This window comes from Amphiura filiformis, chromosome 4, assembly GCF_039555335.1.
Source record: "Amphiura filiformis chromosome 4, Afil_fr2py, whole genome shotgun sequence".
Classification (NCBI taxonomy): Eukaryota; Metazoa; Echinodermata; class Ophiuroidea; order Amphilepidida; family Amphiuridae; genus Amphiura; species Amphiura filiformis.
In genome coordinates this window covers 61,720,103-61,737,321 of record NC_092631.1, presented here as the reverse complement: position 1 = coordinate 61,737,321, position 17,219 = coordinate 61,720,103, and the positions used below count along the sequence as shown (strand labels likewise).

The 17,219-nt window shown below is 39.3% G+C and overlaps 1 protein-coding gene across 1 annotated transcript in view; it reads right to left on the bottom strand.

Moving 5' to 3' along the window:
* LOC140151168 (DNA-directed RNA polymerase I subunit RPA2-like) overlaps positions 1–17,219 on the bottom strand; it is a 51,905-nt gene that overhangs the window by 8,887 nt on the left and 25,799 nt on the right. Inside the window, 6 exon segments of the mRNA XM_072173389.1 lie at positions 9,605–9,746; positions 9,947–10,043; positions 11,757–11,895; positions 12,623–12,799; positions 13,304–13,411; positions 14,994–15,191. Coding sequence (XP_072029490.1) covers positions 9,605–9,746; positions 9,947–10,043; positions 11,757–11,895; positions 12,623–12,799; positions 13,304–13,411; positions 14,994–15,191 — 861 coding nt within the window.

Genomic DNA, 17,219 nt, shown 5'->3' with positions numbered 1-17,219 from the left:
CATGAAAGAATTATTTAGCTTCATTTTACAAGATAGATGATGCTGCACTCAAGAGATAACTGCCCATGCCAACCAAAATTACTTGAAACAAAACCAAACAAAAACCCACACAACAGGCACATTTTGGTGAGATTGGAAAAGCCAACAGAACACATGGGAGATACTATTTAAGTGCAACATGATCACAACATATCAACATGAACACAACAATGTTTAGTTTGTAAACTAGAAATGCAGTCTGTTGCTGTCCTTTAGATGAAAGTACATAACTCCTTGCATGCGAATATCTTGTTTGGTACACCTTGTAAAATGAGAATACAACTTGATATAATATGACTGCCTGTGCACAACCATAGCAGCCATGAGAAAAACACAACTTGATATAATATGACTGCCTGTGCACAACCATAGCAGCCATGGCCCAAATTTGCAAATTCAGTCAATCCAGGTTATAGTCAAAACACCAGATGCTGATTTTGATGCATTTACTTGCAAAGTACATGTAGAAGGAATACACAATTACAAACTTGAGTGAAATTATTTCAGACCTCGATCATGCATACCCTTTGATTAATAGCAGAGCAACAATTTCAAGAGAAATCAAATTTGAGCATTATCGAGATTCCAAAATACACGCAGAGAACATTACTTTCAAATGTGTATCCCAAATATGGATTACATGTAGATCACTGTACACAACCAACAAATTGTGCACACATTGCAGTAGAATACGATGTAGAATCTTGCAAATTAAAACTCCATGGGCCTGTGGTGTACCAAACTTTAAACAAACTTGCTAATGATGCACACTGGTTCCATCGGTACAAATTGCATGCATAGGATTCTTCTTTACAAAATCAAATTCACAGATGTGGTGATGTAGGTGTAAAACATGTTCATTCTTGATCTTGACGATGAGTTGTATACGAATCTGGCAACTTCACACTAAACGCAGACACGCCGCTGTAGAGGCGAATCACCAGTCTTCACATCTGTAGTACAGATAGGTTCATCCGTCATCACATCTGGTAGATCTCATGATGAATTTGACAGTTTGCATCAGTTGTTCCAAAGTGAAAGCAAGGTGTCAGCTTGCCTTTCATGGCAATTTAACGTAAACTGATGTTTAGTCTTATTTTATATATCAGCTGATCCGTAGCTTAGCCTCCAGACTAAGTGGCAATTTAGCTTAGCTGATACCTTTTGGTTATAACGGTTTCAGTGACTTGTTGTTATAACACTATTAGTTCTTTAGTTCTTTACAAGTCCAGGCGTTTCACTGGTTTCAATGTTCGTCTTGGTCTTGCTTCTGGAGTACCTGACACTGATACAGTTTCATTGTTGGTAGCACTGGACGTAGTTTTAGGCTTGGTACTTGGGTTACCCAGTGCTGGTACTGGTGGATGAGCTGAAGTAGAATCTTTCTTCACTCCTATATCTTGATCTGGGACTTCTGATTCCAACAGCAAACACAGTTTATCAATGGGTCTGGTGAGAATGCTTGTCCTAGTTTTTACTCGCACACGCCGTCGAACCAGTCCATCACTTGCTGGGAGAGTTTCAATCACCCTTCCTAGCGGCCAGACGTTTCTGGGTGTAGATTCATTTACAACCATGACGACATCTCCCACCTTGGCATTTCGCTGTGGGTGAATCCACTTTTGTCTTTGTTGTAACTGAGGAAGGTATTCTTTGATCCATCTGCTTAAAACAGGTCTGCCAGATACTGGACTTGCCTCCACCGACGCTTGGCATACTGACTCAGCTTTCCTGCAGTGGCTGGTGGTAAGATCATGTCACTCTTTAGTTGAAGAAGGTGATTTGGTGTAAGTGGCTCTAAATCAGATACTTCTCCAGGAACATTGGTGAGTGGTCGGCTGTTAACTATGGCTTCTATCTCACACAGTAATGTATGAAGAGAGTCATCTGTTAGTATTTGTTCCTTTATAACAGAGCACATCACTTTCCTGATTGTCCGTGATTTGACGTTCCCAGATGCCTCCATGGTGACTTCCTGCTGGTGGATTAAAGGTCCACTCAATCTCTCTTTGCAGAAGGTAGTCATGGATTCTGTCTTGATTCAAGCTGCAATTTCTCGGCGTAACTCTCTTTCTGCCCCTATCAAATTGGTGCCATTGTCAGAGCGGATCTGTTTCACTTGGCCTCTTCTGGACACGAATCGTCAGTATGACATTTACGCGGCATCGGTATCCAAAGACGCTGCCATTTCAATGTGTATGGCTTTGGATGCAAGGCAGACCGAACACTACACCATATCGCTTGACTTGACTACGGCCTTGTTTAACTTCTAGTGGACCGAAATAGTCCATTCCAACTCTTGAAAATGGTGGCTCTCCTGGAGTGACTCTGTCTTTGGGAAGATCACTCATCATCTGCTGTTGTACTTTTGCATTCCTCTTTCTGCAGGTGATGCAACTGTTGATAACCTTTCTAGCTGCTGCATTAGCATTTGTTATCCAGTACTTCTTATGCAGGTGAGCCAACATGTGGTTTCTGCCCCCATGTCCAGTTGCTTCATGGACGTCATGTAAAATCAACTTTGCAATGTGGGACTTCTTTGGTATGATTGATGGAAATTTTGTCTTTTCAGGTAGAGCTGACTTAGCCAGTCGACCACCTACTCTGATTACTCCATCTTCTATAAATGGATTAAGTCTGTAGAGAGGACTTGCTTTCTTAATCTTGCTAACTTGTCGCAAGTCGTCTTCTGGCTGACTGTCATTACTTCTCAATTGCAGCTCTTTAAGTGTCATAATTTCTTCTGGATATGCCTTGGTTTGGACATATACTATCACAGCTCTTTCTGCTTCTTGCATGTCAGCAACATTAAGCAAATATGTAATGTTGCCATGCTCTTCATTCTCATCATTCTTTCTACCATCATCATCTCCATTATCAACTCTATCATCATCTCTATCATCATCTCTATCATGACAGATCTTACGGAGATATTTCTTGACTCTGAGGATCCATGCAACACAACGACAAAGTTGATACCATGAGGAGAATCGTGTAAGTAGTTTCTCCATTGTATCTGTTGCTTCTTCTGTCAACGCTGTGTTGACTACTAATTTCTTTTTAACTTCTGGATCATCAGCTAGCTCTTCAGCGCTGTTTCCAATGGTAGTCTTTGGCCACTGGTTTTCTGCTTTGTGTAAGAAGTCTGGACCATCAGTCCACCTTCTATTCTTGAGGAAGCAATCAACGGCTAAGCCCCTTGAGCAGTCGTCTGCAGGGTTTGAGCTGGTTCCTACATACTTCCATTGGTGTGGCTGGGAGCCATCTCTAATCAATGCGACTCGATTAGCCACAAAGGTGTGGAATCTGGCGGTGTCATTGTTAATATACTTGATCACGGTCTGACTATCAGTCCAGAAGTATGTGCTTCGACCTTCAACTGTAGTTCCTTTTGCAACATGTTGTTGACCTTTACTGCCATTGCAGCTGCAGTTAACTCTAGGCGAGGTATAGTTATGATCTTCAAAGGAGCAACTCTTGCCTTGGCTGTCAGGAGAGTAAGATGCACTTGACCACTCTCGTTAACGAATCGTAAGTAACTCACTGAACCATACCCCTTCTGACTTGCATCACAGAAGTGGTGCATCTGAACTTCACTTTCTTCAAAGTCCTTGGGCTTGAAACATCTTTCGATGGTGAAATCTGACAATTTCGGTACTTCATCAAGCCATCTTTCCCAACGAGTCAGAAGCTCACTAGGAATAGACTCATCCCAACCAAGCTGCAGCTTGCTTAAGTTCTGCAGTATTTGTTTTGCTGGCAGGATTGCTGGAGCAACAAATCCTAGCGGGTCATAGATGGAGCTTACAGTTGCTAGGATGCCTCTTCTGGTAGGAGGTCTCTCTTTTACTTTAATATGGAAGCCGAACCTGTCGGTTTGTGGTGACCATAGCAACCCCAGCACCTTTTCTGATGGTAATTCTTCATTCTTCAAATCTAGTGTCTTTGTAGTCTCAGCTCTATCGTCTTCAGGGACTGACTGCAACACTTCTCTTGAGTTACTCAACCACTTTGTCAACTTGAAGCCACCATCCTTACACAAGCTGGTGAGATCACTGACGAGTTGAATAGCTTTGCTTTCACTTTCGATAGATTTGAGGTAGTCATCGACATAGAAGTTGGACAGCACTGTGTTGCATACTTCTTCGCTGTATTTCTCCTTACCATCATCAGCGGTCTTTCTCAGTGCGAAATTTGCACATGAAGGTGACGAAGTTGCGCCCGAACAAGTGCACATTCATCCTATATTCCTTCAGAGGCAGACTCAGGTCACCGTAGGGCCACCATAGAAATCTTACTAAGTCTCTGTCTGGTTCTGGTACACGCACTTGATGGTACATTGCTTTTATGTCTGCTACAACTCCAACAGGGTGCTCTCTAAACCTCGTCAACACACCTACCAAGTTGCTTGTCAAGTCGGGTCCTTTTAGTAATTGTGAGTTTAAAGACTGGCCCATGTACTTGCCGCACAATCAAATACAACTCGCAGCTTGCCCTTGGTGGGTGAAACACCCCATGGTGGGGGACATACCACACCTTGCCATCCTTTCTATTGCATGCATCTTTGGGCACTTCTTCTGCATAATCATTTTTAAACATATCATTCATGAATGCAGTGTATTGGTCGTTGAAAACCGAGTCCCTTTCTAACTTCCTCTTCAGATGGCATGCCCGCTGTTCGGCTTGATGTATATTGTTCGGCAATTTCATGTCATCATCTTTGAGCGGAAACCTACTTGGTAGTGCCCATCTACATACTTGATTGATGCTTCTACTTTGTTTAGGAATTGTCCTTCACTCACGCTTCTCTCTGGTTTATCGTCAATGATTCGCTCATTGAACTCAGCATTGTAGAGTTTCTCTAATTGCTGGTCAATAGTGTCATGTGCCTTAATTCTGTGGATGACTGATGTCCTTTTGTGTTCTTTATTTTTGACCCCATACACTGTCCATCCGAGTGTAGTTTGGCAGGCGAAAGGTCCTTCACCTTGGCTATTTACTACATGTATTGGCTCAAATGCTTTAGGCACATTATTTCCTATGAGGAGACCAATATGGCATTGAGATTCATCATTTAATCTTCCTAGCTTAACTTCTTCCATATAAGGAATTGCATCAATATCATCCTGGTTGATGATGTCAGCCAAGTCACCAGGGATCTTATCTTGTGTGTATGCCTTTGGAAGAGAGATGATATTATTTCTGTTCATGTCAGAAACTTCTAAATCTTGGATGATTTCACTGTCTACTATGATATCATCTGTTATGGTTTCAATTTCCAATTTGGTTTTCTTGCCTTTAACATGCAGTTCCTTTTGCAGCCTTTCAGAACAGAATACAGCATCACTGCCGTTGTCGAGATAGGCGTAAGTTTCTACAGACATTCTGGAAACTCTTGAGTAGACTATGACTGGTATTATTGTGGGATATGATTCACTAGATTTAACTCCGGCGCCTGTAAGCCCACATGTCTGATTAGCAACGTCACCAGACTTCTGTGTCTCTTCCTGTTTCACATGTAGCACTGTTGGATGGCGCTTTTTACATGTCTTGCAGGTAAGCTTGTATTTGCAGATTTTACTGTAATGTGTTGCTTTCTTTAGGCAGCCAAAACAAACTCCCAACTCTCTTAGATACTGCAACCGGTCACTTATAGGCTTTTCCTTCAATTTGTTACACATTTCCAAAGTGTGATCTTTACCCTTGCAATATGTACACGGCTTGTCGGCTCCTGGGCTACTTGACGACACATTTGGCCTGGCTCCTGGACTATGTGACATTACATTTGGTCTGGCTCCTGGACTATTTGATGTCACACTTGCCGACACAGCTTCTGTGTTTGTTGCTAGATTTCTTCTAGCTTTATAAGTCTGATAGTTTGGGTTTTTTTACCCTTTCTTCCTTCTTAGTACTATCTTCCTTCTCCGTCACACTTCTACCGTAGGCAGCATTAGTTGCGATTCTAGCCTGTTTTTCTAAGAAGGAGGTGAAGTCTTCAAATGTTACCACTTTGTTTCTTTCTTCTTCTACATAATCTACTTGTCTCCTCCATCTGTCTCTCATACTATATGGTAACTTCATCATCAACATTCTAATGTTTGCTGTACTTTGCAACTCATTAGTATAGCCCAGGCTGGTCATGGTATTTTGCATTCTAACAAAAATAATGACAAATCTTGTAGCCCTGAACTATCACCTTTCACATTCGGCCACTGCCTCATCTTCGCTAAGTAGGCCTCTGCAATCTTGTGCTTATTACCATATTTCCTTTCCAGCAACCTTTTTGCTTCCAGGTAACCAACCTCATCATCCATGTGAATACAACTTTTCACCAAACTGTTGGCTTCACCTCTTGTGTACTGTTCAAGATAGTACAGACGGTCTCTATTGCTTTTGCTCTTATTTTCGATTATGAATTGAAGGCTCGTATGAAAGTAACATACTGAAGCGGGTCTCCAGTAAATGTCTGTAATGTCCGCTTTGGTAGACTCGCTTGTTTATGTTGTTCCACCAGCAGCCTTGTTAAGTTGTCTTGTTTGCGTGCCAAATTTTCTATACTGGTATCTTTATCTTCTGCTTTCACTTCTGTTGTATGTTGCCGTGGCAACATGACTTGTTTTTTTCTTCACATCAGGCTCTGGTGACGGTTACTCTATGACCATACTTTACTGATGAAGGCCCGTCATGTTCATACTGTTCACTGTACTGTTCTTGACCATACTGACGATACTGTTCATCAATATTTTCATATTTCGTGGCTGACAAATAATGTGGGGTATTCTGTCCCCTGTACTTTCTGATTCCTCAGGTGCTGCTGCAGGAAACAAGACTTCACTTGGTGGTGGAAAGTTGACTTGCATAACTTGACTGGTTGTTAACCTGCTTCTTGGTTGAACTTGTTGACCTAAATCAGCATGTACTTTACCATCAGTAGTCATACCCACTGCTGGCTGCTCTTTTGCAGGTCCCAACTCCATATGTGTGTATTTTGGTCTTGCCCCTGGATTTAGACCTACAGCACCAATTGTATCATGTTTAGCTAGGAACTTGCCATCAATTTCTAACCACTGCCTCACTGATGTGTTTGTATCTGGTTGAGCTTCTGTGAGGTCATCAAGCACCGATTTTGGTCTACTTCTTAAGCTCTGGGATTTATGTTCATAATCCTCCAATACATCTATTTTGGCTTGCTCTATGTTTATTTCGGTCTTCATTTCCAACCACTCTCTTTGTTGTTGTAAGTCCCTTGCCCTGGCTTGCATTTCTTGTTCCAAGTCTCTTGCCCTTGCTTGGATATTAAATTCCTCACTTTCTAAAGCTTGTTTTTCCTTCAATGCTTTGGCTCGACATTCTAGCTCTACCTTTCTCGTTGCTGCTTGTAATAAAGCATATTCTGTACTTTTAGATAATGCATCACTTTTATAAGATCTTCTGCTTCTTAATTCGGAACCGCTTTTATGACTCGACATGATGTTTTCGATAGTACCGAAGCGAGCTAATTAATCTAAAGCGCGCCGATGCAAGCAACGAAGCTTAAATATTTTTTTAAAGTGAACAACGGTTCACTAATTTATGTGAGAAACTATCACGTAGGACCTGTGTAAAGTGTGCTTTGTGAGGCTACATGTGTCGAAACCTAAAATAAATACGAAGGTCAGTATACACGAAACTTCGGCTTGAATGCAGGCCCTACGTTGCTTACCGACGGGTGGGAGAAAGCTTGATACACTCGTTTAATGCGCACCGACAGGCGGGAGTAAGCTCTTTGCGCCCGTTTATTGATAACAAAATACCACAAAACTCTTTTTTAGGTAGAAGTCCTGTGTCAGTGTTGTATGATTCTATGAGTTTTTCCTGCATGCACTAGCTGTGCAACTGCAAGATTACTAATGTCAGTATTAGAGGCGTACATGCAGGCACTTTACTACCAAACTTTATTTGAATTGTCGTAAGCGACTCGCGACGGGTGGGAGTAAACTTGTTACCCCTTTATTAGATATTTATTAAAAAATACCACAAAGCTATTTTTCAGTAGTAGTCCCGTGTCAGTTTGTGCTTGTGTTGTCGTAAATGGCGACTCGTGGGAGTGTTAGAAATGTACATGCAGGCACTACTACTGATATCTTTATTTGATTTCTACGATTCGGATTCATAGGCCTTGATAACTTCTTTGAAGTTCTAATCTATAAGCTTCTACCAAGTGTGCATTTATCTACATGCACACTCATTAATATTTGCTATATTCAGTGACGTCTGACATGACTGGAGGCTGTGGTGACTGTCTGTGCCAATGCAATGTTTATGTTTACACCGCTGACACGACCTTAAGCTTTTAGCTATTTTTAGGTAAGCTTACAAAACAGACGCTCAACTGAACCTTTATTTGGTAACTATTTACCAACTATAGCATCTTCTTACAGATAATTAATCTTTACAAATGTAGGGGCAAACTTGGATTGCTCCCTGTTTAGCAGAAGCTTGGTAATAAATAATACAAACTTCGATGACTCAGAACCAAAAACAAAAAGTGACACAAATCATCACAAATCCAAGGATACACTTTAGCTGAAAGCGTATCTTGATGATGTTTATTATCTTCACTTGCTATTCTTCTTCTTGTTCTTGTCACAAATACTAATTATGTTGGTTTAGGTAAAGATTAATTGTATCTTTACCGAGAGCTTCTACACTACAATACTTCAAAATACAAGATGACAGCCTCCAGTGCCAAATTCGCACCAAATTACATGTGATTGATGGGCTGCAGGCTATGTTTAGCTTATACTTCAAGGGCGCTCATCACATAAACAAACATGCCATAGGAATGCAATGATTAAGGATGCACAACACTTAAACAAACTTTGATTTTGGTAAATGGCATCAACAGGATAGTTTCACATTTAGGGTCTGATTTCCCACTAGACCAATTTGCCCAACAGTAGGCTATACAGTAGGACTACAACTGGTCATTTAGACTCTTGTTTCTTTTTTTTTTACTGTGTAGTCCTACAGGGTGGGGTGGGTAAAAAGTAGTCCTACAATCTACAGGGAGGAGATTTAACAGAAGTTCTATTTTTAGTCACTATATGCAGTTGTATGGGGGACTTTTATACTCTATGGGGAGGGGGTTTACTCCACTGATGCCTTCAGCACCTTCATTCTCCAATGGCCACAACATGCAAAGATTTCATGTAAAACTTAACAACAATCAAATCCAAACTCTATCAATATTTACAAACCACAAAAGACAGGTGACCTCCTAGTACTTTAAATTTTGCATGATGTGTGCATCATTTTGGACTGGTATGTCTATAAATTATATTCCGGGTAAAAATAGAGGCCAGAAAAAGCTACCAGCTGACCTGCTGATACGACAACTGTGCACAAAGCACCTGGATATGTTCAATTTTACGTAAAAAACAAAAATTTCCTAATTGTTAATTTCCTAAATTTGGAAAAAATATAGAAATTTTAGGAACATTTTTAACAATATAGAAAAATATAGGAAGAGTTAAAAAATACAGGAAAATAGGAAATATAGGGTCTCTTGCCGCCCTGAACTCACCTCTATTCTAAGCTGTATGAAAGCTCGTTGACATTCTTGGTTACCCAGATCATTCCCAATGACTTTCACATGGTCCACAACAGCAACTTCGGTCCCCTTGTACTTCTCTATTCTGACTTGACCAGTTTCTACATTAGTAAACCTGTATTGATACAATAATGACAATTCATACACTCCTAGATAGTGCGATCTAATCAGAGCAAACATTAGTAAATTACTGGCCGTGCATAAATATTGTATAATTGCACGGGCGTGCACTCCACGTAGTTTATGCATTTATATTTGCTTGCATTTTCCAACATTTTTAGTGACAATTTTGTTATGAAATAGCAAAACTCTTACCCATAGAGAGGATCTCCCGGTTGTAAAACAGTAGCAACATACGGGAAACCATCAGAGTCCAGTTTATCGTTTACTTGCGGACTAGATGGGTCGCAACCTAAGAGGTTACAAAACAAACCAGAAATGTTGATTAGTTTTAAAGAAGTAACTTACTGTAAGGCCAAAAAAAAGGTTGTATGCTTGTCCTCCCCAACTTTTTCAGAATTGCGTCGGTCGGTCGGGATTTTTTTTTTAAATATTTTTTTTAAAGTCAAAGCCAAAACATGACTGAATGCCTTTAATTAGCTTAATAAATAGCCCAAATAGTTGAGAACTAGGATATTTCTCTATTGTATACCACTTCATTCATGTTTTTAAAACAGTTTAGGAGTGTGTAGAAACTGTGAAAAAAGAATTTTCAGAATGTCAAAAATGTTGAAAGACAAAAAAAACTTTTTCTGGAATTTCCAAAATCAGGTCGGTATTCATTTGTACAGTAAAACAAGCGAACAAAAAATCGATTCGGTCGGTGGTGGACAAGCAAACAATCTTTTTTTTTTTTTTTATGGGTGGCCTAAAAGTGAGAATTTTCACAGAACATTAATTTTTGTTTCAACACAGCTACCGCGAAAATACAAATTTATTTGTGAAATGTTTTCTTTTATGTTTAAGGAAACTTAAATGTTTAAGGAAACACAAATTTAAAAACAAGTGAAGTACTTCAAAACCTGCACAAACTAAAATTTTAACTTTAACAGTATTACAAAAAGCCACATACAGACTTTTTGTTCTTGTAGACCCATGATCACTTGCTCTTGTCACTCACTCACACACTCACCCTTACTTGGAAGCCCATTAAAAGCGAGGGCGCCCAACACACTTCACACACTAAAAAAAGTTCTGTGCATTCATCAACACTACCCCATAGAAAGTGAGGAAAACTAATAATTGTGTTTTTCATACACAGTCAGGTCTGCCAATCTAATAATGTAGAAATGCTTGCTGTAATCCTTTCTCATTTGTCGCTTTGTCATTTTCCCCTGGTTTGTATGCATGTATCTTTCACACTCCCTTACTTTGAATGGGGATTCCAACACAATAAGCCCCACCAATCAACTCACTAATTCACTAACGGCCCACCCATCCCAGTCTACCTACAAACGCCAACCAACATACAACTTCTATCTCCTACTGCTGAAGTCTGAATTACTCTGTAAATTTAATTCAGACTTCTTCACTCTCCCATGATGCATTTTGAATTGGATAAATGAATTCAACCATGAGAGTCTACTGTCCTTTGAGGGGATGCTTAGAGAGGACCATTATACCTGTATACATGCTGTACAAAACAGTCAGTTTTAAAAAAGGTAGAAGGTGTTAACCCCCGACTGTCTCAATCCATCCTAGTGCTGTTTGGGAATTATATACATGTAATGATGCTGACTGATCAACAGACGACCTACTCAAAACACACGCCCCCACACACCATTTAGGGATTCAATCATGTTTCACCGTTGTTCAATTTAATGATTTAGCTGCTGCCTCCAACATAAAAGCAAGAGTGTTTACGCATATGTTCCAGGCAAGACTAATTTTACGCGATCACGCGTATCGCGTACGCCCAACCTTGCATTCGCGTATCCGCTACTGGACTGTAGATTCATCACGGATTAACAACACGTACTTGGCACTTGTACAAAGGTATAGGAAGAGTTGTTGAAATAACCAATCACTAACTTCATATACTCATTCAGCCATATCACTTCATTTCATAAATTATACTGTGATTGAAAACTGTTAGAAATGTTTGCCACACTGACATACATCTTACCAAACACAAGTAAAGTTGATCCTTGATCATTAGCTTTCTTCTTTAAGTCAATCTCTTCGGTCTTGTGGATGGTCCCATGTGCGAACCCTCTATCTAGTGATGCCCTGTTGATAACCATTGCATCCTCCATATCATAGCCCTTAAGAAATTTTTAAAAGGATCAATTTGAAGTCAATTAAAAGATTAGCACTTTACCAATATTATTAAAAGTTTGGCACTACCGTAAAACCTTCACCAACCATGTGTAATCTTGGCACTTTTGATTCGGGCAAGGACTTGTCTACCCATGTCTCCTCTGTGACGCTGTCCTTAAACTACTTTCTTTGGAACAATATTGGAGATCATATGCTGCATATTGATGATTACATGCCATAAGTTCTCTGGATTACTCAAATTATCTTTTATATGACATTAAAGGCAAAAACAATGGGAAACTGCAAACCATTCAAAACCGCACATCCATATTGATTTATTGAAGCAAACAGCAGAGAACATGATGTCACCTTTACTTTGCAGCAATTACACCGACTTCCAGTAAAAAAAACCATTCAATTTTAAACTAGCACACTTGCCTACAAAGCCTACACAAATGATACGTGTACATGTACACCAAGTTTTATCCATATACCGTAAAGATTCGCCTAATGGCGCACTTGGGGAAAATTTCATGTGCAAATAGAGAGCTCCCTCTTCTGAAACCCAAACAAGAATTAAGGGTCTGTGTCCTTATTTTGCTGGTGGGAATTTTACATAAGGGCACTTTTAGGTTGTGCCTAAAACCATACTTATATCAAGGTAGCCCATAGCGCCATTAGGTAAATCTCTACATTACTGTCACAAGAAGGTTGCATATAAGAATAACTTACTGTGTAAGAAATGACAGCAACTACTGCATTGGTACCAAGAGGATATTCATCTATGTTGTAATGATCATGTGCATAGGGTCTGACTAACGGACTCTGTGGTGTCTGGATACGATACATCTTGTGATCATTTCGATATCGCAGAGTATGTGATGGAAAGCCCATTGTCTGCTTGCCCATCTGAAAAAGTATCAAATAAATTTGGAAGTACATGTAAAATAAATGACAGTTATGTTGCATGCAAGAGGCAAGGCACAACACATCACAAACTACAATCTTCGAAAAAAGTCCTTGTAACGCTTGGCACACTCTGTCGAAATTCCATGCAGAATTTCTTATGACCATGGAAATGATGTATATTGTGTTTGGGAACAAACATGACATCTACAACAATGATTTACCCTTCCCCTCTCCCCATCAATCAATGTTGGAACACATTGAGAAACCGCTGAAGACATTGGCATTTCTCAACATTGCACGGGGGCGGGGGAGAGGGGGACAGTTTTCTGTTATTTACACACAAGTGTTCCAAGACTTTTTTCGATGATTGTAGTTATTAAGTCATGAAAGGACATTTTGAGATATGGTTCCCTACTCCATAAATAAGGCGCCCCTTAAAATGACTATTAAGTTCTAGGGGTGCTAATTAGATAGACAATGTTACTAGGAATTAAATTGGTTTACCTGACACTGGTACATATTCCTAGGACTTTGGTTGAAATCTGAGTATGGTGTCAAACTGGCTACAGCACTCAATAGACTGCCTTCGTTCAGCTCCAGGTGTGTTGTCAACTGCAAGATAAATCATTGACATCATTTGTGCCATAGCTAAACCAACACAAAGATTGTTTGTGACCGCCTAACACTCCATGAAAGTTCCCATAATGCAGCTTTGGCTCAAGTTTGGCCCATATTTATTGGTCAAGCTATGAGTTTTAAAATATTGGACAAGACGTAGTCGAGTCCAATATTTTAGAACTCATAGCAAGACCAATAAATATTGGTCATAAAGCATCAATCTTATCATTATTATGTGGTGGATCCAATATTTTCAAACACTTGGATTCATCAAAACATAATAATGGTCGAAATAGGATTTGAAATGTTCATATGAGACCAGATTTGGTACTTTCAGCCTATTTACAAGTTGACCTAAAATGACCTTTGACCTCAGTATATGATCTTGAACACCACCGATAGATGAGGGTTCCCATAAAGTGCAGCAACAGGGTCATTTAGCCTCTTTCAGAAAAAAAAATTACAAAAAAAAAATCCAGACCGTCCGATCCTACTTGCCAAGTCTGTTCGCCCATAGAACAGGTTTTTGGTTTTCTTTGTAGCCTTATCGGACATGGTTGAATTTTGCATTGCATGGAAATCACACTAATAACACCTGCAGCTCAAAATATCCGTCAGCCATCTGAGCAAGATTTAATGACAAAATGATATATGCCTTACATTACTGAAGTCAAAAAAGCATGCTTTTTAAAACCAAACAAGCAAAAGTAGGTCACTATGATGAACTTACAATATTATAGTCAATCAATGCAGCTGAAATAGTACTCGGTACTATTTAATAGTAGAACATGTAATAAAATACACAATGTTATTAAAGCATGATTTTATTACTCACAACCAGATTAAATTGCTGCTTAATATGAACTGCAACAAGAACTCCAAAACAAATACTAAGTGTGGAAAGCGCACACACCTTCACTAAAAACATGACAACACACAGGGTTAGCAGGACGTAGCAGGTGTAATGTAATGAAGTGCGCCACTAAATATTACTATTTCTTCTTAGCGCAGCTTGGTAGTTCCCACGGTGGGTGTGTGGTGCCAAACTTTGGGAACTAAGAACTGATTTTGGGGCAAAATAGGGGCTTGATGTACTGAAATGTCAACATTTTTGTGTGGCTCTGAGAACTAGAGAACTAAAATTAAGCCAAATTATAGGCTTTGGATCGGAGCTAAAAAAAACTCTATTTTTTTTCAAATTTGAGCTCAAGAGCTAAAAGCTAAAAGAGTTTGAGATTCAATGAATTGGAGCATGATGCAAATGTAGGTATTAAGGAACTGCTGGAGAGCCTGAAAAAGGGACCCTTGACCACAGCACATATATACCCATACAACCTTTACATGTGAGTGACCCCCCCCCCCGGTGGTTTCCTGCCGTGATGGCCTTTTGAGATGAACTTGGTTTTATTGTTGAAGGTGTTTCACACAGTATTTCTAATATCTCTTCAATTCAACCTATGCTTGTGTATTTTATCACTATGAACTTATGTAGCTCTCATAATCAGTAACTCCTACGTATTAACATAATGCGCACTCAAAACTCTACTGTATATAATATTGTGGCTTGATCACCTACCCCTTCGTGAGCCTCAGATGGTATCACAGCAACATTCAGATAGACTTGCTCAAATGTCCCGATGAGTTCAACGCTGTCGGTGGCCAGGTGCTGTACAGGTCTCATGAGTCTCGCTGGAGTACTGAATAAGTATAACCCTGGGTACTGGCTAGCTTTACCTGTGATCGGGACTAGGACTATCTCTAGTGTGGGAGGCACCTTGAAATAAGAAAAGGGTTCAACTTTAGAGATAGCGTTGTGACGTCCACATGAGAATACCGTACTGCTTGCTACTAACCATCCCTATATACAGTGAAGTGCATTCCTCAAGCTGCTCAGCACTGCACAAATCATGGGGACAGCCTAGTCCAACGGGTCATTAGTTCGGGATGTGTTTAGTGTTAGAACATAGGGTTAGGTTTAAGGTTAGGATTAAGGCTTAGGTTAGGGTTAGGGTAAAATATAGGGTTAGGGTTAGGGTAAGAATTATGGTTTATAATACTTTTATTAGGTTTTCTTATCTCAGATTTGTCCATATATATGAGAAAACGTAACCAATATTTTCTGTTGTCATTGCCAAAAATACAGCAAAAAGTTAATATGCCAAATCCATAATTTTGGGACAAAAAGAAAATAAAGGATGTAAAAACTGCAATATATACCAAATTGTGTTGAAAACTGCAGGCAACACAAAATCTAGCCAACAACAAATAAAATGTGACCAGGTACCCCACTTCCTCTAGCTTTGATTCCCGAGGTGTGTTTTCTTTCAATTTTATTTTACCTACAATATTTAACACTCAAATTAAAGAGATGGGCCAAATCATGGCCAAAAAAGATTACTTAATTCCGCTCATGTGCATACTCTCAACTGACTGGGCGTATTTCAGCAAAGTGGGTAGAATACAGATAACAAGTCACTAAATTGTGAATTTTGTCCTTCATGATAAATATTTATGAACATTTAGAGAATAAAAGATAGGATTTTGTCTTTTGTCTATCCAATATTGTGTCATATTAGATGCGCTAGCCAATATTTTGAATAGTTGATGCCGCTGCAGCTGGTATCCAGTATAGTCGAGGAGAATTGCTGCATAAGCGTGAAATTGCGTACTTCTGCAACTTTTTTCTTTTACGTAACAACCAGGGGTGTGTGGATTTAGAATCAGCCGGGAGCCAAAATGGCACCTTTGAGCAAACTGAGTTATTGAGGTCAAAGGCCACACAAGGTGAGTCTAGATTTTATGCTATGACCTTTGAACTGTCAACGTTATTATATTGTGTAGGATAATATAGAGTTGTTGAGCTCGGACCCATGATTCTAGAATAAGATGACTTCTTATATAGCACACTGTACATTTTGTATTTCATTTTGTCAGATGGATAATTTGAGACCGTTTTCATTGCAATTGGAGCATTTCAAAAATTTTACCCATGTACAATTTTGTTTTTACCCTTTGACCTATATATCTCATTAATTAGGTATTCTAGAGATATATGACCATTTACTAGTACTTGTTTACTCCTTAGGACCCAAAGAAAAATTTCTGCTATTTTATACATGTACTTTGACTTAAAGGAGTAAAAAAAAAAAAGCGTGTGATCCTAGCATCCTCTGTTTATGATATTTTTGCAGTAGATATCCATGAAAAAAGCTTATTCCCAAAATTACAGTTGATTCTGATTTTGCGTTTCCGAGTCATGCATAATTATGTGTATTACACTGCTCCATAGACAATGTGTTGTAATTTTGTTCTGGTATACCAGAACGAAATTCATATTTCACGATATCTTTGCTAAACGAATCAATCTGCAAGAAATTTTTTGTATAAACATTATATAGCCAGAGGTTTCCAGTGATATAAAAATCTCAACTTATTTTGAGAAAAGTGGTGGGATGATGCCCTTTTAAGCATTTCAAATTTGTTTAATACCCTTGTGTGACCTTTGACCTCCATAACTCAATTTGCTCAAGGGTGCCATTTTGGCACCCGGCTGATTTTGAATCTACACACCCCTGGTTGTTACTTAAAAGAAAAAAATTGCATTTGTATGCAACTTCACGCTTATACTGGGTTTCAATGATCTCTATCTTCTAATATTACAATAAAAGTATTGGCCAGCCCATCCATTACGACACAATATTGGATAGGCAAAAGGCAAAATCCTATCTTTTTTCTCATTCTTATTCAGTGCAAGTGTTATTTGGATTACTAAAACTGTTTTTCCAGAAAAAATGAATTTATA